This window comes from Microtus pennsylvanicus, chromosome X (assembly GCF_037038515.1).
Source record: "Microtus pennsylvanicus isolate mMicPen1 chromosome X, mMicPen1.hap1, whole genome shotgun sequence".
Lineage (NCBI taxonomy): Eukaryota > Metazoa > Chordata > Mammalia > Rodentia > Cricetidae > Microtus > Microtus pennsylvanicus.
In genome coordinates, this window is record NC_134601.1 from 53,193,389 (window position 1) to 53,215,728 (window position 22,340).

General features: G+C 43.7%; 1 protein-coding gene across 3 annotated transcripts; it reads right to left on the reverse strand.

Annotated features, from left to right (window-relative positions):
• Positions 1–215: 215 nt before the first annotated feature.
• Atp1b4 (ATPase Na+/K+ transporting family member beta 4) lies at positions 216–19,664 on the reverse strand. Of its 3 annotated transcripts, XM_075958181.1 has the most exons (9): positions 19,530–19,616; positions 16,895–18,873; positions 15,260–15,509; positions 11,440–11,568; positions 11,064–11,168; positions 7,508–7,704; positions 6,294–6,350; positions 4,049–4,144; positions 216–3,372 (listed from the first exon to the last, which is right to left on the reverse strand). In XM_075958181.1, the coding sequence occupies exons 2-9, from the start codon at positions 16,895–16,897 to the stop codon at positions 3,211–3,213; spliced, it is 999 nt and encodes a 332-aa protein (XP_075814296.1). In that variant the 5' UTR covers positions 16,898–18,873; positions 19,530–19,616; the 3' UTR covers positions 216–3,210. The 3 variants fall into 3 exon arrangements, with proteins under 3 accessions (XP_075814296.1, XP_075814295.1, XP_075814297.1); XM_075958180.1 differs by lacking the exon at positions 16,895–18,873 and having other exon boundaries at positions 19,530–19,664; XM_075958182.1 differs by having other exon boundaries at positions 16,910–19,618.
• Between the last annotated feature and the right edge of the window lie 2,676 nt (positions 19,665–22,340).

The window sequence follows — 22,340 nt, forward strand, 5'->3', positions numbered from 1 at the left end:
CTTCATGTCCCTATAGATGAAACCCTACAAGTTAAAAACAATATTGAAAAACAAAAACAAAAACCAACCAGTCTTGAACTAATAGAATATCAGTTGTCAAGCTTTCCCCCCATATGGCTTGCTGCCCATATTCCTCTGGGGGGAAAAAATCAATGGTAAGATTCAGAAAAAGAAATTCATATATTGCTTTTAAATTGCATTTATTGTTGCCACCAATTCCCCAAGACAATATAAATATTTTCTACATGAAGACCCCAAGTAAATGGATGCCTAAGAAAGATGACTTTAGAATAATCATTTTAGAGGAGTAGAAAGTGAAAAACCATACACAAAGTATAGCAAGAACAAAACCATGAAGCCATGTGGAAGTAGTATTTCTCATTGACAATCAAGTAAAACCAAGTGCATTGCAACAGATGGTATCCAAATCAAATCCTGGTACAGCACAGTATGGGAGCCTGTTTAAATGAATCAACTCTGAACAGTTAGACTCTCACATGAACGAACACACTCATTAATCCAGTTCTGTATAATATTTAGTTTTGTATAAGAAAGCTATTTTTTCCATGTTCTAGCTGACAGCCCAAACTGTCTTAGTCCTTTTCGAAACTTCTTGGAACGTGTGAACGTGATATCTGCCACTGAATGAGAAACACACATGACAAGATCATTTCTAATTTCTTATCTAATAGTTAAACACATTCACCAGGACCATGTATTATGTATAAAATATAGCACCAGTAGTTGGGTTCCTGCGAACTGTTAACTATCTTAAGTTTGATATATTTCAGAATGTTTGGGATATGATTTGGGATATGCTTTTTCAAAAGATGGTAGGCACTTCCTGGTAAGCAGTGGCTCTGAGTGGAAAGAGCACTGGACCTGGAGTCAGAGGCAATGCAGGTTGTTTTCCCTAAAGAGCCTTCCCAGATTTGTTGCTGTATACTCTTTTGCTGTTAAACCTTGAGGTTTGGACAGAGGTCATTTTGAACCGGTCTCAAGCTGTTGTCGTTTTCATTTCCTTATTCTTCCTTTCAAGGGCTAGGAAACTTGAACTTGTTGAGGAAGTAGGGCTGGAGGAGTGAGTTTCTTTACATCTCCGTGTTACATAGGCCCACTCTGCTGCTCAACTGACCTGTTTCAGTTGCTTGTTAAATGCGGCCAGCCCCTCTGTAATCTATGCAGAAGATTTAGAAGGGTCTGGAAGGGGCAGTCCTAAGAGCAACAGCAGTCCATTCTGCCACGAAACCCAGAGAAAAGCACCGTGTTAGGAGCTAGATCTGTGGCTCTAGTTCCCAAGCTGAATCGGCTCAAGTTCCCAAGATTAAATACTTCCTAAATCAGTTCACTTCACCAAGCGCTGTTTTTGTTCTCAGCTTTCCTTCTCTTCTACTCTACACGTGTTTGTATCTCCGCAGCAGTGTCTGACCAGAGGAAACCACAAGCTAAATCTGTCCCAAAGTGATCTCAGCAACTTCCTCTCCAATCTCTTTCTCTTTTATACCCAGTCATGATTAACAATATCACTATCTCATTGGTTTTAGCCAAGCTTAAAACTCTGGGGTCATTTTATACTCTTCCTTCCCCTCAATTCCTGTCTTGGTCTTGTCGTCTCTGTCTTTGATTCATCCCTTATGTTATTACTGCCCAAGTGCTCTGGCTAAAATGCCAATGTGCACACAGAGATTCCGTGATTAAAATGCTTTAAAGACTCTCATGCATCGTCCCTAAATACTCATGAAATCCACTGTCCCAGCCTTTCCTCTGAGCTCTCATGTGAACAGTTCAGAATTACCAAAGCACGAGATGATTGCTTCATGCTTATGGCTTTAAGTGCACAATTCCCTCTGCTACTTTCTTAGCCAGAGAGAGTTATTGTCCCTTGTGTTCCCCATAGCATTTCCGTATACTATGTCTGTATCTCTCGTTACCCTATATCATAGTCACGTCTTCACTTGTCTTCCCTGTCAGGCTTTCAGTTGCCCCTTCCTGGAGAAACTAAACATTGTAGTGTAGATCCAAACTGCAGGCTTGGAAGTGGAATTCTAATTTGCTTTGGACCCTGAGACACTATGCTATTCTGTAATGCACGCCTCCTCTTTTTGTTCCAGCCCTCCCTCTGGTGGAGGCATTAAGAAGCAATTGGAATGGTCACATGGCCAAAGAAAAAACAAAGCAACTTGGCTGATACACAACCTGGATAAACATCTGCCTCGTGTGATTTTTAAAGGAAATGCAAAACTGGCTAATGAGCATTGGCTTCAGGGAGGCCTGGCAGGAGCTTTTTGTCCTGCCACGTATTAGTTGGAGAATCCTAATTTCAATCCCCAAGGTTGTAGCTGGGGGATCAAGGCACCCATCCCTGCTGATCTCAAAGGCAACCACACAACTATCAAGCAAGCGGGCCAAGACGATTTGACCAAAGAAGTTTTTTTTTTCATGTTTTCTCTTCTGTTAGGAGTTGAGAAAAACTTGTTTGCAAGAATTTTTGCCTTTGGCTGGTTATACTATAGAGCAATCAAGAACCAGCGCCTCCCTATGCTAATACTTCTCCCTGGTTGCACTAGGATCTACTTCCCTCCACAAAACGTCTCACAGAAGGTCTTCATCTCTATCCCAGACCAATAACCTGCCAGCATTGCTTGCTGTCCTGGCGGAAAATAACGGAATCATGAATCAGTATTAAGTCACCTATGGGAGACAGCCAAATGTTCAAGCCCCCTACCCCTATATAAAGTTAGGTAGGGAGAGTGGCTTTCAGTTTTGTATAGTCTGGGTTTGTCTGGTGTTAGTTTCTGAGGAAAGACCTTGGAAGGCAGTTTTAAAGGTGAGTGCGTCGTGGGTTAGAATACCCACCTGACTGGGAATAATATCACCTCTAAAACCAACACATTTGAAGAAAACATGATAGACATTGTCCTGACAATATGAATGCTATCAGATGCTGTGGATAGTGAGACTTCTATCAAGAGGTCTGAATTTGAAGGGAAGGAGAGGAAATTAATATAGTCTGTCACCGGGAGAGACGACCTTAAAAAAAACCAAGCAGGTCCCACAATATCACTTCATACACACGTCAAAGGCAAGGAAAGATGATCTGGTCTTAGGCGTCCATCTGGCTGTGTCTTAACTGAAGAAAAAGGAATCGAAGTGCTACCAGGGATAACACAAAATGAAACCAGAACCGGTGTGAGTGGCCCCCAGAAGTTCCTAGGTTTCTATGTTCAGGGTGAAGATTATCCTCCCCACAAAACGATCGTTGATGACATCATTGATGATGCCTTTGCCCTTCAGCTGGCACTGTACAGGCACTACTTGGTTCTTCACCACATCTGTAAAATGCATTGCGACCAGGGGCGAGGTGTAGTTAACCTGTAGAGGCAAGAACAATACATTCTAAACGGACCAAGATGGCAGCAAGGATTGGGGAGGTGGTGATCAGAGGCTCAAGGTAGGATAACCTCGGCAAAGGGAACTGTGCAGACATCATGATGCCGAGTCCCAAGTGATTCCAGCAACTAACATGCTTTCCCTGCTTTCGAGAAATTACACTGCTCTCTCATAAGTCAGTGTCAAGTTGTCTGATTATCCTCTGGGGGGAAGTCAATTCTGACTCAGAATGATTTGATTTTATGGCTATCAGACCATACATCAAACGAGAGCTAGTATACCTCAAGATCCTATAGTGGAGACGAAGCCTGAACTGGCCCACAGGAATGTGTGATTACTTAGACATTAAACACACTGTTAATAATGTCTCCTCCTGGCTTGGTTGGTGACTTTGGGTAATCCCTTCTGCATTCTGAGCTCCAATTTTCTCATTTGTAAACTGAAGTGCTTAGATAAGACCATATATGACAGCCTTTCCGGTCTGGAAGGATGTGCGGTTGTTAGAATGTGTGGATGGGGTCCCCTCCCCCACTCCTATTGTAATCCACAGCTCACTTGTCTGCTACCACCACCTGCTCCTTCATCTTCACAAATCCCAGGCAGCTCTCCCTCTGTCTCTGAGCCCGTTATGAAAGGGGGAAAGAAGGATACAGCTTACATGAGTCAGTTTGCCATAGTAAGGGTAGTAGCGGAGGTCAAAAGACGCCGACTCTGGGTAGTAATTGATGGATCGAATGTCATTTTCGTCACCTTTCTGTAAGCAAAAACAGATAAATGTGAAATGTTGGGTTACAGAGAGAGTTAGAGTCCAGTCTAAAGGGATTCTGGCTCAGGTAAAATCACTATGTGACTCTCAACCTATTGTTTCAAACCTAAACTCAGAATTGGCTAGGGCTCAACCCTGATTTGTCCTCAGAGAAGCGTTTTTCGGGTGTGATTGTGCCTTGGCATTATAGTTCAAAGAAAATCATATTGAAGGCCTGGGTGATTGAGAGCAAAGTTACTCGGTATGACTTTGTTCTGGTTTCTTGGGTCCTAGGCAGAAAGGCTTCAAAGGCAGTTGAGAACTTTGTACTTTTCTAGGAAGAGCCTGTGATTGTAGCCTATCTCCAAAGAATCACAGTATGCTACCTGGCCTTGGATTTTGCAACTGAAGCAGGTATGCATTAGGGAACATTCCCTAAGTTCCCATTGCAGGTTTAGTTCTACTGGAAGTCACATTAAGTACACAGGAGCCTGAAGTATAGCCACACCGTCTATAGTTAGCTCACATGAACGCATGCTTCTGTTTGCGTTCTCTGTACTGCTTAATCACTGAGCACAAAATTCCGACAGTAAGCAAGAGGACCCAAATAAGGGGGATGATTAAACAGGACTACCCTGAATTACACGACACCAGGTAATGGAGTGCCATGAACTATGGCTGTTAATATACTATATACAGTATGCTGTAACAGGTTTTGGTACAAACCGAGCACCCTATACTTCAATTTTTGTTATTACCTCATCCTGCTTGATTGCTACAAGTGAGTATGGATTTGACCACTACTGATTTTTTAAATGTATACTGACTGTTAATGTTTCTATTTTTTTAGTAAGGTTCAGTATATAGTAACTTTGAAAATGAACAGCTTACATTAGGGAAATGCAAATAGGAGCTGGACCAATTAATGTGTTAGATTAAGAGCTAGGATGTGGCTCAGTGGCACAGCACTTGCTGTTACTTTCAACTGCGTTGGTCTTTATGACTTATTCATATATTCAAAAACGAATGAATTTATCTTTAATGATGGCCTGTGGGATCAATTCCATTAGTTTGTAGTCATAGCCCACATGTGACTTTATACACACACACATACATCTGAACAGAAGGAATGCTCGTCTCTTCTCACCTTACTCAGCTAGCAAATACGGCCTGACCTCAGGAAGCTCATCTTCCTTATTACCACTTTCCACGCGGGACTGGCCATTCTCTTCCGTGTCCCCACGGTACCTTTCATTCTGCCTGTTAAGACGTCTTGGCCCTGATTTCAGTTGTGTTTACTTAGGCATCCCCAACAGCTAGCTAAACACTTAGCATGTAGAAAGTGATCAATAGACATTTGCTGAATGTGGCTGGGTGGCTGAATGAGTCTTTTTTGCTGTTTTCCGTTCTGCCCCTATGAAGCCTAGAGTTGTCTGCTTGATTCCTAGTTCTGCCAATGACTATTTTCACAACGTTTGCAAGGCAACTATCCAAGGCTAAAGGATGCAGATGACGTCACTGAACAGAAGAGAACAATGTTTAAGAAGCAATGCCAAGATTGAGAGCTTTTGCCTACAAAGGAGCTAACTGACGTAGATGAGATAGGAGTTAATGGTCCCTTGAAGGACCGTTAATTAGCATATTAATGGATTCTGTGTATACCTCCCTTGTAGTCGTTTGTTATTGCAACACCCAGTGCCACTGGTCATTGCTGTAAAATGTGAAGTTCAGTTTTAAAATCAGGGACTAATGACTCTAATGAAAGCTGCTTGTTTGGTTCAAAGAAGCAAGCCATTAGAGCTAAAAGCAAGAGTGTAAACAGAATCCCAATTAATGTCTCAGCACAGTCTGGTTCCCTGCTGTGGCCCCGAGGTGAGGTTCAGCCTCTGGCTTTCACAGGTGTAGCACACACACACACACACACACACACACACACACACACACACGCACGCACGCACGTACACATGTGCCCACACACGTACACATACTGAATGCTTTCTGGAAATAAGACCTTAATACATTAAAAGGAAGAAAAATTATGAAAAACACTAATGCTTTTCCTACTTACCACCCATGTAGAAGTTCTTGCAACAGAAGAACTATCTCTGATTGACTGAAGCAAAAGCGCTAACCATACTTACTCCAAAGGAGAATTTACCTGAACTTTGCAGGCTACCTTCACAGGATCTCCAAGCTCAGGACGAAAGCCTACAATCTAGTGGAAAAAAAAACAGTGCTTGCTTTAATTATATATTTATACTTATTTATTTATTTATTTATTTATTTAATTTTTTTGTGACAGGGTTTCTCTATGTAACAGCTCTGACTGTCTCAGAATTCACTCTGTAGACCAGGCTGGCCTCGAACTCACAAACTCACATACATCTGTCTATCTCTGCCTCCCAATTGCTGGGATTGAAAGCATCTACCACCACCACCCTGGCCTATTTATTTACTTTTGAAGAAACTGACTTCACAGTAAAAATGGGATTTTTCTCCCTGCCTTTGCTCATTACTCCTCATGCCTAAATTTCATCTATGCCCCTTTTTAGGAATGTTACAAACAACTTCAAAGTTGTGTAGCCCAGCTTGCTTCCTGAAATATTTGTGTATTAGGTCCATCCACAGAATAAAAGACTACTGCAAAAATAACCAAAAAGATGTAAAGAACTTTCTAGTTTCAATGACTATATTTGACAAAAAGGTTCTGGCACTCCCTAAGGAAGACATATTTTTTTAAGGTGCATTTAAAAAGTTAATTATTAATTTATTTGTATGTGTATGGGTGACTCGCCTGCATGTATGTGCATGCACCATATACATGTCTGATGGCTACAGAAGCCAGAAGAGAGTGTTAGATCCCCTGAGACTGGAGTTAGAGACAGGTGCCACGTGGAAGCTGAGAATCAAATGCAGGTCCTTCAGAAAAGTAACCAGTAATCTTAACCCCTGAGCCATCTCCCCAGCCCAGAACAGTGCATTTTTAAGTGCTATAAAAGCATAAGAATCGCTCTCCATCTTCGCCCAGTGTCAACCCTGCTTGTGTTCCAACCATCTCTGGATTTCCATTCCATTTTTGAGACAGAGGCTGACCTGAATTTTGAGACCCTCCTGCCTCTGCCTTCTGAGTGCTGGGATTAGAGACACACTCTATTGCATTCAACTAGTGGCCCTCAAGGGGCAGGTTGGTGTGTAGGAAATGTTCAGAAAAAAATTAATTGGTCAATGTGTCCGGCTGCTTGCAGTTTTGATGATGTGGATAAGGATGGGCAAAGCTGCAGTGTGTGCATACCAGAGTCCAGCAGAAATGTGGTTTCCATGCTCTCTACCCACGCATCCACTTAACACAGCAGACCCCAAGGGCTAAGATACCCGGTTCATCTTGAGGAGGATGCAGGGCTGTCCAGTAGAGTATCCAAAAGTAGGGTCCTCCAGCCCAGAGCAATTCTTCAGGAAGGAGCGCTTAAATTGGCAGGCCTTCTTGTCCTCATCCTCATCTCCATCCTGGATGAAGAACTGTCCCGGAGGACAATCTACATTCATTTCCTCTTGAAGACTGTCGTTATAGCCTAGAGCACATGTGGGTGGCAAAGGATCATGTTAGAGAGGTGCCAGAAGGGAAGCCCACACCTTCAGTGGTTTTTCTCTAAGTCCCTGTACTCCTTCTGAAGTCCTCTTGTTCTACCACAATCCCTGGGGACTGGTATTAGGTACCAAGGGATATTTCCAGCGCCAACCCTCTAGCACAGCGGTTCTCAACCTTCCCAATGCTGTGACCCTTTAATCCAGCTCCTCATGTTGTGCTGACCCCCTCTCCATCAAATTATTTTCATTTCTACTTCCTGACTGTAGTTCTGCTACTGTTGTGAGTCATGATGTGAATATCGGATACACACGATATCTGCTACGCTATACTCAAGGGAGTTGTGATCCATAGGTTGAGAGCCACTGCTCAAGGAAGCCGGCTTGCCTCTCAGCCCAGCTGCTAGTATAATCCACTGCCTCTCACTTCTTCAGAACTTTCAAGTGTCCGTCTCAGGGTTAGAAGTTGATCATTTTATACCTTTTCTCCATTTCCCATTATTTCTCTTTGGATATGGCAAACAGCAAAGTTGGAGTGGCTGTCCCTTCTATTCTGAGAGAGGAACAGGCCTGTATCAGTAGATTTTGTAAGAGGGGCTATATCATATCAAGACACAGTATATGTCAGGAGGCTGTTTCTAGCCTAAAAGTCCTTAAATTCAACTTAGGAAATGTCTCCCTTTGAGATCAAGCATAGGTGACTGAGGTAGAGGAACTGGAGGGATATGAAAGAAGGAGAGGAGAGAAGAGGAGAGAGAAGAGGAGGGAGAAGAGGAGGAAAAAAAAACAAGAAGACTCCTCAACTTCTAAAGAGGCAAGTCACCACTGCAAAAGGAAGGTTTACATTGAAGTCTAGAAACTGAAGACAGCTACAGGGTCCCCAGCAAGCAAATAAGGGAGGGAGGGCTTCTCTAACTCTGAGGTACTTTGGTCCTTTTATATTAGACAGAATGGGGCGTCTGTCCCAGCTACTTATCTCAGAGAGAGAAGTGGAGCTATTTGCGTGTTCACTATTGGAGCCTTCGGAGTCCATAAAACTGGGCCTTGAAAATGTACTGCGCCACCCTAGATGGCGGGGTTCAGTGAACCCTCTTGCATCCAGACATGCTGTTATGTCCGAAGCTGTTCACTCTTTTGGAAAAGATTGACCCACCAGAGGCAAAACTTAGAAAGGACTGCAGGCTCCATGTCTAGACAGGTTGTAACTTGGATATAATGAGATGTTAAATTGGTTACTTTATTTTATTTCTCAAAATTCCTTGACTTTAAATGTTGAATTGCAATTAAGTTAGTAGTGAAAACAGGTTTTGTTATAATATTTTCACACATGGGTCCCACTTTGTCTCTTTATCTACCTCCTCCATTGGAACTCTTACTTGCAGTCCTGGGCCTTGAACATTATAGGAAAATGCTCTCCCACTAAGCTATGTTCCCAGTCTAGAGAACTTATTTTGACAAAACTACATTTAATTCAAAGATTTGTTTTAATCTTTTTACAGGAATAAGAACTATGCTCAAACACTAACTTTTAAAATAGAAACTGCACTCACACGACTCAGCATTTTTCTTGAGGTAGTTCCGTTAAAAATGCGGCATGGGTGTGGCACTCACTGCACCATTCCCATACTCATAGGGATGAAACCGATGCTCTGGGATATGGATTTCAGATACTGGTCCTTTTGGGAAAGACATCGTATCTATTAGTTTTTTTTCTCATTTTCATGTGCATGTATTGCATACGTGGTGTGTGTTGCATGTGTGCGGGTACATCCATGTGCACGTGCATGTGGAGACCCAAGATTGATGCTGGGATGCTTCCTGGATTGCTCTTCCACTTTATTTATGGAGGCAAGGGTGTTCCAATCAAGCACAGAGTTCAACAATATGGCTCGTCTCACTAGTCAGCTTTGCATGCCTCTGCCTTCCGAGGCTGGAGTTACAGGTTCTTTCCCATAGCCATACAGCATATGAGGATTCTGGAGATCCGAACTTTTGTCTTCTTGCTCCCTTGGCAAGTGGCAAGGGCTTAACTGCTGAGCCATCTCCCCAGTCACATGCCATCGACTCTTTAGAAGTAACCCAATGCCTTCTTGTTGTTCCCTGCCGTCATCATCAGGACAAAATTGGTATTTCCCCATCTACTATCTTATTGCAGGGATTTCCTCAGCAGAAATGCTGGCAACTTGCATCCTTGAAATAGCTCACAAGCATTTTTAAAGAAAGACACTATGCTGACTAAGATGCCCAAAATACTTTTGTGACCCAAAATAGAACTCCATGGATCAGAAAGAACCCAGCTCTGTCATTCTACAGGTGCGGACTCTGAAGCTGTTTCACCCCAAACAGCAGTACACTAATACAAATACAAATACTAATACAAAGCTAATACAAATACTAATACAAATACTAATACAAAGCTGAACTTCTAACTCCTGCTTAAATGGCACCAGCATGGTCAGGAATCATGACATTTCTCACACTGAAAAGTTCATACACATCAACAGAATCTTTTTTTTTTTTTCGAGACAAGGTTTCTCTGTAGCTTTGGTGCCTGTCCTGAAACTAGCTCTTGTAGACCAGGCTGGCCTTGAACTCACAGAGATCTCCCTGCCTCTGCCTCCCAAGTGCTGGGATTAAAGGTGTGCGCCACTACCGCCCGGCCACTAGAAAAATTTTAAATGAAGACCAGTTCAATAGCTATGGGGTATGGTCTGAGATTCTACCAACACCTGTGTGATGTTGATGTTGCAGACCCCAGGCTAACAGAGAGCTGCTCTCTCTCCTAAAGGCTCCAAGCTACTCCCACCTTAGCGTTCACAGAGTGAAAGACAAAGCCATTCATTTGAGAACATTACAGACACGGGAATTCTCAACACACTTGAGGTCAATGTGCTAGGCAGAGCTTCAGTCCTCTGACTCGTTTATAAATTGCTGTTACAAGAAGACACTTACTTTCCCTCTTCAAAGATAGCTCATCCCAGACTCCTCTTACCCCAGGGACATACAGGAGGCAGGGATCTTGCACCTCTCGGAGGACAGTCTCCTTTCCTCACCATTAGCTCCCTCCAGAATGATCATTTAGAAGAGATCACTTAGGAAGCCAATCACCTGGGTGTGCCCAGGATTTAAGTAGGTGGTGCAGTGTGCTCATGAAGAGAAAAGAAGTTCTGTGTCTTAGAGAGCTCACATAGGGCAACACACAATCGGAGCATTTAAAAAAAATTATAAAGGGTGCAAGCAGGCATGTGAGACAGCAGAGGACCATGGCGGGTAGGAGTGACTAAAGCAGCTTTCCGGGCCACCCACCACTTTTCTGAAGAGCTTTTCACTCCTCAGGGCAACTTACCCTGGAGAAAGCCATTCAGGCTGACCACATAATGCTGCCAAGTTTCAGGTTGGGAAACGTTGAAGTTGAAGTTAAGGCTATGAGCGAAGGGTCTGATCATGACTCCTGGCAATGAAACAGGTCTGGGATAGATTAACCCATTCTTGGATTTTTTTTCCTATACAGATTCCCATGACACTTCCCTCCCTGCCACCCCCCACAGCAATCAAAATGAAAAGGGCCATAATTTTCCAAGTACCATTTTACTTTCCCTCTTAATAATTGAATCTCTAAGTCATTACCGGGAAGAACCCAAGTTAATTGAGGCTGAACATGCTGTGCAAGCGGATTTCTGTCCAGAGAGCTCTGACAATGCAGGGCATTTGGGCACACTCACCGGGAGGTTTCACCTGCTCGGTGAAGGTTGGCATGTAGGGACTGACGGCTAGGAACAGCATGTACAGGAATAGCGTGATCACAGCAGCCAGGGAGGCATAGAAGAAGAAGTAAATGACTAAAATCAGACCTGTAGAGCAATTGAAGATGGCAGTAGTCAGTGCTTGCCAATGAGCCCCACCTCCCCACTGGACTCATGAACCCAAATCAACTCAGGCAGATTCAGGATCTCCTTTCTTATTGGACTTTGTCAATCTGGAACTGGTGAAGATTGACTGTGTCAGGGGTTTGAAAGTGCTTTCCCTTTACAGTATCTTCAGAGAAGCGTCTTGCCGGGCACATGAGGACTATAAGCAAGATTATAGGGAGTGGGCTTCAACAGAGCGCAGTGGGGACATTGCTTGGGAGTCTTCTAGGCCATGGCTGATGTCCTGAATACAGATCATTTGTTCTTCATTATGTCAGGTATCCTAAAGAGACTTAGCAACGTGATTATAGATATTTGCAAGGGACTGAAAAGCAGCCCTTCTTTTCACATGATCTAGAATTCAAAGCTTTGACTCATTTCCACTGGACTTACTTCTAATCAAGGCTTTTCACATGATCTAGAATTCAAAGCTTTGACTCATTTCCACTGGACTTACTTCTAATCAAGGCTTATCCTTGACTACTTATTTCAAATCTTACTCATCCTTAGCAAAGTTCAAGTTGCTCTTCTTTCCAAAAAGAACACTAATGAAGGGTGGGGAAGACAGTAGGAGAAAATAGTACTTAATCACTGATATCTGCTGTATGTGAACTTGGGAAAGTTGTAGAATCTACAACATATATTCATCTGTATCCCTGACAGTATCCCAAATTCAGTCTTTTCATAATCTTATCCTGATTCTACCACTTCTGTCTGTTTCATCTTGGATCTGAGGTTTGCCACTCTGGGCCTTAGTGTCCTCATTTGGTAACAAGGACAGAAGCGTAGTACTTGATATATTAAATAAACATTAAATAATGCATGTCATCACCATGGCACATTGCCTGGCAGATCCTAAGTGCTCTATAAATGGCATCCATCATTATTGCTATTATTAATATTGTTATTATTGCTATAAGCTCAGATGCATGATTATATGAATTGTCCTTCTCTGTGTTGTATTAAGATTATGTTTGTTCCAGGACTATATAGCAGGGTGAGAAAAATGAGCATGAGCTAGATGCCCAGAGCTCTTTTAGCCTTCCTTGGGGACCTCTCAGGCAAACGTATTTGCCTTCACTCATAGATGTGCCAATGATACTGGGACTAAAGGTTTGAACTGAATCATGAACCAGAAACTGGGATAAACCATACAACTCCAGTGTACCCCAAAATAAGTTCAAATGTTAATTCTGAAAATTGAACCACGAACCAAATAAAATTGGTGGAGGAGGGGGAGAGAGAGAGTGACTGTAGTAATCCAGCTGGAAATGGAATTGACCCTTTATGTTTGTGTAAGATGAACTAAAGCAAAATTGAAACATGGACGCATTGATTTCGCTGGAGTTCCCAGAGAAGAAACAACCATGTCTGTGTGTTTGTGGTTCTTGCCTGTTGTTCACTGGCTATCCTAACTGGATGCATCCTGTGTTTCTGCCTCCATTTCTCCACTCCCATTCCCATCCTGGGAATGGACCAACAGCCTGGAGCCATCTTAGGGGACCAAGACATTCAATTTCATGCATGTAGGGTAATCGATGAATCACCTGTTTATTCCCTTGGCAATATCTTCTCTCCTCCTTAAAATATGTGGACCAGAAAGCTATAGATAAGATAGTGGCACTACTAGTGAGTCCCCTTAGCCTGATGCGGGGAGAGGTAACCTTGAGACTGGCTAGTTTGGTCTCTCACAGCCCTCAGGCAAAAGCAAGCACTGCCACACTTACAGTCATCAATCTCTCTAATCTCTCCTCCTCCAGATAGATAGCTGTACATGGGATCCTCCTCTAGGTTTCTGTCCCGAGTAGTCCCCACCCAAGCTTGGACAGACCACTAAGGGCTCATGCTCCCAACTCTTTACCCAACAGCGCTTCTAATCTCTGGAGACCTTACAAATCAGGGAGGGCCTTGCTCATTGGTCAAATTCATGAAGATAATGAGGCATTCTGGCAAGAGGATGAATTCTGGTATTTGAATCCCAGAACTGTCACTTATAAGTTACTTATAAATTACTGTGTGATTTTAGGCCTTTCTAAGCCTGTTTTTGCACTTGAAAAATATAATAATAATATTATTTATTACCTCATGATTCTTGTCAATATTCTGCTGTCTTGCAGACAGGTGTCTGAATTACTGCACTAGCACAAGACCTATGTGCCATGGGTCTGGCTGCAGCCTACAATTAAGCATCCCCATTGCTATGTCTTCCCCAAGCACTTGAACCTTTCTACATCACCCCTCTTTGCTGTCCCACGGCTTGTCATCCACCACAGCAATTTATATGGATGATGTCTAGTGAAGTGCCAATGGTTGTTTAAGGGTTAAAGTATGGGTCCCCTCTCCCAGAATTGGACTTGCATTTCCCACGCCAGATTTACCAGTCCTCTTCAGGTGAGGAAGAAAGAGTTGGACCCCCTCTGGAGCTCCAAGGAGTGACTAGCATTTGTCTGTAGCTTCCAGGACATTGGAATGTCCCTTACGTGGTACATTAGTTACAGTTTCAGGGTTGGGCAGGGGTGGGGCTGGGAACTGAGGAGGAGCAAAGGGAGATGGGCGTTGTTTAGAGCCTCACACCTGCTCTTCCTAATTTCAGGAAATAGAGTTGGCTACTTCATGCAAACGGAGCTGAATTAGCAACATTGGCTACAAAACACATGAATCTTGGCCAAAAGGACCTTTGGGAGGAAGGGCCACTGACTTCAACAACCTCGAGACTTGGCAGCAGGGGACTACTACTTCATCCATGACGCCCACTGTGTTTTTCTAGTTCCTTCTATGGATTAACCAGCAGCTGCTTTCTTTTCTGCTGGGCTGTGCAGAATGTGGCAAGTATGAATTTTCCTACCCACAAAATCTTTTGAGGAGAAAGCTCCGCAGCAATTGTTTACGAAGTAAGTTTAAGTACTCCTGGGAGTCGAGTTCTGGATAATTTGTGATCTAAAGTTAAAGGGCTAAGATATGAAATTCTATCAATGATCCATCAACAAGGAAGCTCAACCTTATTCCCTAGCAATGATCTCTTTAAAAGCAGCTCTTCTGTATGTACCATGGAGGCATAAAGCACTCAGAAGCTGGGGTCTGGACAGGCTTCGGGGCTCTCTTTCTCAGACACTGGTAAGTGAACTGATAAGACTTTATAAAGCCGTGGTCGGGTTAGCAGGAGCTTGCTCTCATATCCTAGACACAGTCTTCTACATATTCTTTTCAATCTTATGAATTTCATCCTATACTGGACAAATGCTAGTCACTCCTTGATTCTGATAGAGAGGCAATGCAGAATCCCCCACCTCCCCATTTGGCTAAGCCTGTAGTCAGTCATATGCATAGAAAGTGACAGGCCTGGGACACACACACACACACACACACACACACACACACACACAATCCACTGTTATTTTATATTGCATATTGAGACTAGTAGATTTCATTCACTCTTGTTTGTCTATTTAGTGGCTTTTCTGATGCAGCTGATCTGTTCTCAGTTCAAGGATGTCACTGGTCTTTCTGTGAAATGTTAGGAGAAGTCTGTAACAAACCCGTCGATTGGACAGCCGAGGAGCTCTGGATACCACATCAAAAGCCAAGGACACCAGACTGGGGCATTGGGATGAATGGGACTTACTCCGACTCTGACCTGTTCGGGCCAGAGACATCCTTTTCTCTGGGTCCCATAGGTATTCAGTCACGGTCTGCAATTTCCGCCTCCAGGCATTGCCTGTCAGCTGACCCTGACCTTCTTCCTCCCTTTCTTCCTCCTCCTCTTTTCCTTCCTCCTCCTCTTCTTCTTCTTCCTCCAGACCAGGAGCCATCATCACCTGAGCCTCTTCTTCGGCTTCCTCCTCCTCGTCTGCTAAGTAGTTCTGATTTACTTCATCCTGGTCATCCTGGAGCAGCGACAAAATGCGAAGCTCTCTGTGAGCAACACAAGCCCAATGGCAAAGCCCACCAGCCAAAAGTAAATGGAAAACATTCACTATTTGGAGGTTTTTCAAATTTCCACATGCCCAGAAAAATACCCATTGTTGCAGGAGGTGAATTTTCCTTCTCCACTCTTTTGGAGGAAGCATTCTTTCTATAGTCCATATTGAAGCCCTGTTATTTCCACAGTGGTGCTAAATTTACCTTTTAGCGTCAGGTATTTAGGTTCTTTCTCTATGATATTTCATGTCACTGCTCTGTCCCGGGCCTTGGACTTCCACTGAACTTGGACCTATCAGGACTGAGCTGAGCTCAAACTGAAGGGCCGAGCAGTCTTGGACATTTATGCCTATGATGGCAACTTCCCAGCCCAAGCCAGCTTTGTCCTAATGCTCTGTACACTTTCAGCTGCTTGACCTCACCATCCTAAGTTGTGTCTAAAAATAGGCTCAGACAGCTATCAAGAGGAGAAGCCAACTGCCGTACCCCTCCTCAAAACTTCCACAGCCTTCCCGACACAAACAAGGACTCATTTCCTGCTTCCTGTCTTAAGCTAGACAGACAGACCCCCTGAGACATGAGATCCCAACAGATACTTCCTTTGTTTTCCCCAGTAGCTTAGTTAAAAAGTTGGGCATATCCATACATATACAAGTTAACACTAAACAGACTGAGCAAGTTAAAGTAAGAGTGAGGCCATGAATTTGAAAGGGCCTAAAAGGGAGCGAGTAAATAGGAGAGGTTGGAGGGAGGAAAGGGGCTTGGGAAAAGATGTAGTTATGTTTTAATTCTAAAAATTAAATAAAAATGTAAAATCAAAAGTTGGGCAGAAAGTAAGTACTCAGCATCTATATGTCAATTGATTCCAGCCAGTACTTGAGATGTGAAACAAACCAGAAAGAGATAAAGAAAGAAAAAGAAAACCCCAGACATCGACAGTGGTATTTCCCATGCCTCCGACGTAAAGGCTGGAGGCTTGTATCCTTGCTCTTTGGGAGTTTGCCAAGGCTTACTGCACGAGCAAAAAATCAGGCCACCCTCCCTTCTCTGTGCCATCCAAGTCTGAAGAGTGTCAGGGCTGGTGCACCTGTTGGGGTTGGATGTGTCAAATGCTAGAAGCCATGGGCTCAGTGCTGCCCCCTTTCTGCCCGATTCCTCAAAGGCCACTTAGAGGGCACTCAGCTACCCATGCTGCCTTGAGCAGAGTTAAGCAAACTGGATTGTTCCGAACAGTGACAGTGTTACAGAAGGACCGATCTCTGCCCTCTGCATTTAGCCTGCCCAGAGCTCGCTAGCTCTTGAGTACGAGCACCCTTGAATTTGTTCAAACGCACAGCTCCACATCACATACCATATCAGAACTTACGGGGGCTTCCAAATTAGGTTTGTCCAAATGAGCTCCAGAGAGGGGAGAGGATCTGGCCAAAGCCACACAGCAAATCCATGACAGAGTTGACAGTCTCGGAACTTGTGTCTCTTGATACTCTGCACAGTTTCTCCTCCATCACACTGAACACAAGTGGCTAGAAGTGGCTTAGCAGATTTATGAACATGATAATGTCTTAGAGTTTGTGTTCCCAACATGTAGGTGCTTATAATCAAGGATGTTTTGACATGGACTCGTAGTATAAAGCTTAGGAAAATCAACCTTGCCTATCATTCACTGCTAAATGAACTGATGCACGTTCTTAAATGTTTCACTCATGTGTGAACTTATGTTCACGCTATCTCCCAAATCAGGCTTTGGACACACAGGCGGAAGGTCCATATTTCCTACCATTTTGTGGCCTATTCACAGTGTGAAGCTCACAGCAAGGTACTCAGTGGATACTCTCAGGGCTCCCGCCTGGACTCTGTAGGATGGTTCTCACAGTTCGTCATTCTTAACCTCAGAAGTTATACATACTAGACTGGCTAGTCATCATGGTCCCTAGAAAGCCCATGCACCAAATTCTCCCAGAATTTAAGATGTGACATTTCATCAGGAAGGGTTTCAAATCCTTTTATATTTCTGGAACAACTTCCTTTTGTTGCCTGTGCCTGCCCTACCACCTCTGCTCTGCAAAGGAAGCAGCTGGCCATAAGCACGGCCTTATTTTATTTGTAGATATGTGCTTCACATAATCTTATTAAAATGGCTGTCATTAAAGTCTTATCCTCCAAGGAAGAATTAATCTTCTTGGAGCTTATTTTCCCCCTTATGGATTCCTACCACCTGAGTTTTATTTCAGGAACCAAAATATCTTTTTTCCTCTTCTCTGCTTGCAGGGATAGGGAAATGTCACAGCGTGCAAGACAGGCTTTTCCCAAAGGCTCCTTGTTAACGAAAGCCTTGGGAAAATGCACTTTCATGCAATTATTTAACACGCTCCAGTAGGAAATGTTTTGGCGATGAGGACGTTCATCTCCAAGGTTCTGTTTCTGTCAGTTTCCTAAAGTGGCACCATCCTCATGTGATAGGGAGTGTGAACATGCTCAGATATGGTAGTGGGCGTGTGCTGGGGCCCTCTTGTTTCCCTAAAAGGGAAACCTGAAGGACAGGAGGTAGCTCCATTTTGAGCAATCTAAATATATAAATATCTGAACAAATACACAAACAAGCAATATGACCCAAAGGATAAATTTGGATCTTGCACCGAGTAACATCATGCAAACGTCTGAATGGATGATTGATTTAAAAGTAAAAAAATTAGACATACAATTGCATCAAACGATTTATTTTAACTTGATCAGATATTATAATGAGCAAGATCCCCTGTGGCACTTAAAAATTCAAACTTCTGGGCGAATAGTTCAAATTAAGTACAACAATTTTAGCAATTCAGCATAGAAAAGAAACCAAGTAATGTACAGCTATATATACTCCATAGACTGACTGGTCTTAAGAGAGAAGAACTTCAGGTATTAAAATAAAGATTCTATATCAGAGTGATAAGAAATTTCCTTAGTGGTTGACATGAGGTTAGAAGAATTGTGTTGTGTTTTTTTTTCTTGCTCTTGACAATTCTCCCTTAATTTCTTAGGTACATAAGTGGCCATAAACAAAGAAAAATGGTTTATGCTTTGCTTTCTTTGGGTTTCATCTAATAACCTTCTTGCATTTCAGAATACCCCTCCTGAGAGTGTTGTACATACAACACACGTACTTATGGCTTAGAGCAAAGTAAATGTAAAGACACGTTTGGACCAAATGCATTTGTAAAGAACTTGAGAGTAAGCGGTGATGTGGGAGTTATGTGCAGGGACATGTGCACCAGTGTGTACGGATGTGTGTGATGAGGCAAGGTGGCGGACAGGGTGATGAAATGACAGGGTGATGGTGGGCCGGAGCTTCCAGAGATTGGATACAAGAAACACAGTGGAAAGAGCACAAGTTACAAACAATATACACATTCTCATGTTGGGGTCCCCACCAACCTGCAAGTCAATCTGGCACCCTGCTACCTTCCGAAGGCAACTATCAGCAGTAGCCTCATTCAGCAGAGCAAGTGGTGCTGGGGAAAGGATGGCTAGGCGTCCTTCTGGTTCCTATCAAGGATCCTGTGTTTTTTAGCTATAGTTTGAATTTCTGCCTTAGAAAAAGAGCAGCTGGTTCCTAAAAGCCACCACCCAAAGGGGCTGGGACAGCTGGCCAGGGAGCGCCTTGCATTTCCTCTTTTTTCCCTTTTCTCCTGGCCAAATTTCTTGCAGTGAAACCTCTGCTTCCATCTGCAAAGGTCTGTTCATATTCTAGATTCCTAAGATAAAGCTTATTCCCTGGTATCTTCCCACTCCTTTATCTCTGTTCCCCCATAAAGGTGAGCCCTCCTTCCATTCGGCAGTTTAGGGTGCCCTGGGATGCTGGGAGTCACTTTCCTGCAAAGTCTGGGCTTTTCTAAACTTTATTTATTCCTGTTTATTCCAAGGCAAGACAGCCATAATCCAAGGTCTACCCAACCCAACCAATTAAAAACGGGCAGCAAAATATTCGGCTCCCCGAGACTCACAAGTCTGTAGCGATAACCATAAGGGAAGGCCGGAGCCCTTCTGGAGCGGAGCTGCCTTCTCATGGCTGTTCAGCGGGCCAAGATGCTGCAGAGCAGAGGCAGGCGAGTAGGTCGGAGTTCTGGAGCTTCTGCTGGTACAGGAGACACTGGTTGCTGGGGACACTTGGCGCCTACTAAAAGTGAACCTTGCTGGCACGAGCCCTTCCCCAAAATAATCTAACATGCTCCTCTCTCATTGGTTGGCCCCTTCCTGGAATCAAAGGAAAGCCCTTTTGGAAAAGCAAGCTCATCATTACAGGGAGGGGGAGATATTCTGGGTCACGAGGATGAGCAACTCACCGCCCCCTTCGTGTGCCTTTCCACCTCTTGCCCTTCGCCAGCACCCGAAATATGATGGACTCAGTGGAAATCTTAAGTCATATTCTTCTCAATTGAGAGTTGAATATCAGTATGTGTGTGCGTGTGTGCGTGCATGCATGTGTGTGTGTGTGTGTGTGTGTGTGTGTGTGTGTGCAAGGGGGTGGGGTGTGGGTGGGAGTTAGGGTGAGGGGAGATGTCCAAGAATAACTTGCTTTTTTCGTAAGGCTGATCTCACGCAAAAGGATCTAGGGTGTCAGGGAAGATTCCCTTCGCTCTCCCTACCCTCTTCTGGCCACGCTCTCCAAGCCACCTATAAAATATTCCTTGCCCGATCACTTCCTGAACTCCTAAAAATGTGTATTATGTCTTAGATGCAAAGGCTCCTTCTTGAACCTTCCCTATCCCGAAGAGGGTCTTGGATAGAAAGAAGCATTTTTCTAGGCCACATGTCACAGTGGCCCCATCAGTCACTGCCCCTCATCCACACCCTTGGAATCCTGGCCAAATTTCTGTAGTGGTTGAGATCTATATTTATCCCTTAGCTTCAGGGCAGGGAACAAGGCAGAACTTTGCAGTGTCCGTTTCCCAGACATATATAACCCCTGAAGCCAAGATGGGATCCAGCGAAAGAAAAAACTGCTAGGAACACTGTAGAGCACTTTGGGTCAGTTTGGTCCACCACTGTGAGGCCTGGGTGGAGTTTGTGATCCTTCCTTTAAGAACCACCCCCTACCTCAATTTCACCCAGGTTACAGAATAGTGCATAACCAAGGCAAACAGTAAATTAAGTCACTCCCCTCTTTGAATTTCAATAAAATAAAGATCTATTTCAGGGCATCATCAGTGCTGAACACATGTCTAGCTCTATTTCTTGTACATTCTCCACTCCAGTACTTTGTGTTATCCCAGGGGTTGAAAAGATAAATCTGAGGCCTAGGGAAGCCTCAAAACTAAATACAGGATCTATTAACTGGCCTTATCTTCCTAGAGGTTGGCGCGACGGCCCAGCGGTAAGAGCACTTTCTGCTCTTGCAGAGGACCCGAGTTCAGTTCCCAGCATCCATGTCAGGTGGCTCACAGCTACCTATTACTCCAGTTCTAGATAAACTGATGCCCTCTTCTGACCTCCACGGATACCCACACTCACTCGCGCACCAACACACAGAGAGAGAATAAAACAAATCTTAACAAAAGAGAATATGATCTTTTAATGACAGTTCAAAAATCAAGAGTATGGAGACAAAATAAATTTGGAGTGAGAAGACTTCAAGTAATAAAATATTGCATTATCCAGAATCTCTCTTTTTTAAATTTATTTATTTATTAAAGATTTCTGTCTCTTCCCCGCCACCGCCTCCCATTTCCCTCCCCCTCCCCCAATTAAGTCCCCCCCTCCTCATCCAGAAAAGCAATCAGGGTTCCCTGTCCTGTGGGAAGTCCAAGGAACCCCCACCTCCATCCAGGTCTAGTATCTCTTATCCCAACTAGTTTAATACATACTCAGGACATTTGCAATGCGCATCAACTACAGCCCAGACTGCCTTCAAAGCCAAAAACATCTGAATGTGTTCACATTCAACTCTAGTTGAAAGAGTTGTCGGAGTTGGACACAAGGCTCGGCAGTTAAGATCACTGGCTGCTCTTCCTGAGGACCCGGGTTCAATTCCCAGCACCCACATGATAGCTCGAAAGCATCTGTAATTCTAGTCCCAGGGGATGAAACACCCTCTCTGGCTTCCACAAACACAGCTTGCATGTGGTATACAGATATACATGTAGGCAAAACACCCTAAAAAGAAATAAATAAGAAGCCGTTTCTGTCAATTTTTTAAAAAAAGACAATATGCTAAGCAGTGTACAGAATGGAGCCAGAACAGGTCAGTAGATCAGTGGCTGCAAAGGCATGGAAGGGGGAATTTAAAAAGCCTCGAATATGACTACAGATTCAAAGACAACATTATTCAAGTCTTCAAAGCCTCATGTTCTTTCCTTGGACAAAGCATTAAAAGCTGCTTTTCTCCCCCCATAGGATGTCCTGGTTGTCTGCTCTGGTAAAATTCTATGGCCATTGGCTGGCAATTAAGAACAGAAACAGTCTTCTGGACTCTTCTACTTTTCTGTCCTGAGGAGAAGGAAGAGGTGATAGAGCAGTTTAGAGGATTTTTGGCGGTACCATGTGACATAGGCTAATTCCTCACATCTGTTCCTGTGGACCATTTCCATGGAGGTGTGTGTCTGTATGTGAGTGGGCAGGCAGTATGGGTCACAGTCATGGGAGATCAGCTTCTCTCTGCAGGGAGTAGCTGGCTTCTCAGACTAGGGGTAAGGAGTAGGGTGTAGGCGGGGCAATGGAGCTTAAGAGTTTCTTGATATTGGAGTCATTCAGGCACTGTTAAGTATGCTCCCAAATCCTCTGTCCATCTTAGCCTTAGTCACCTGTGTTCTCAGTGG

What these genes read in the sequence shown, in the direction of transcription:
- Atp1b4 (XM_075958180.1), bottom strand. Translation starts at nt 19,592, where the DNA reads ATGAGAAGGCAGCTCCGCTCCAGAAGGGCTCCGGCCTTCCCTTATGGT. An exon ending in ATGGTTATCGCTACAGACTT is followed by an intron (nt 15,510 to 19,529) that starts GTGAGTCTCGGG and finishes TCGCTGCTCCAG; the next exon opens with GATGACCAGGATGAAGTAAA. An exon ending in TCCTCCTCAAGATGAACCGG is followed by an intron (nt 6,351 to 7,507) that starts GTATCTTAGCCC and finishes TTTTTCCACTAG; the next exon opens with ATTGTAGGCTTTCGTCCTGA.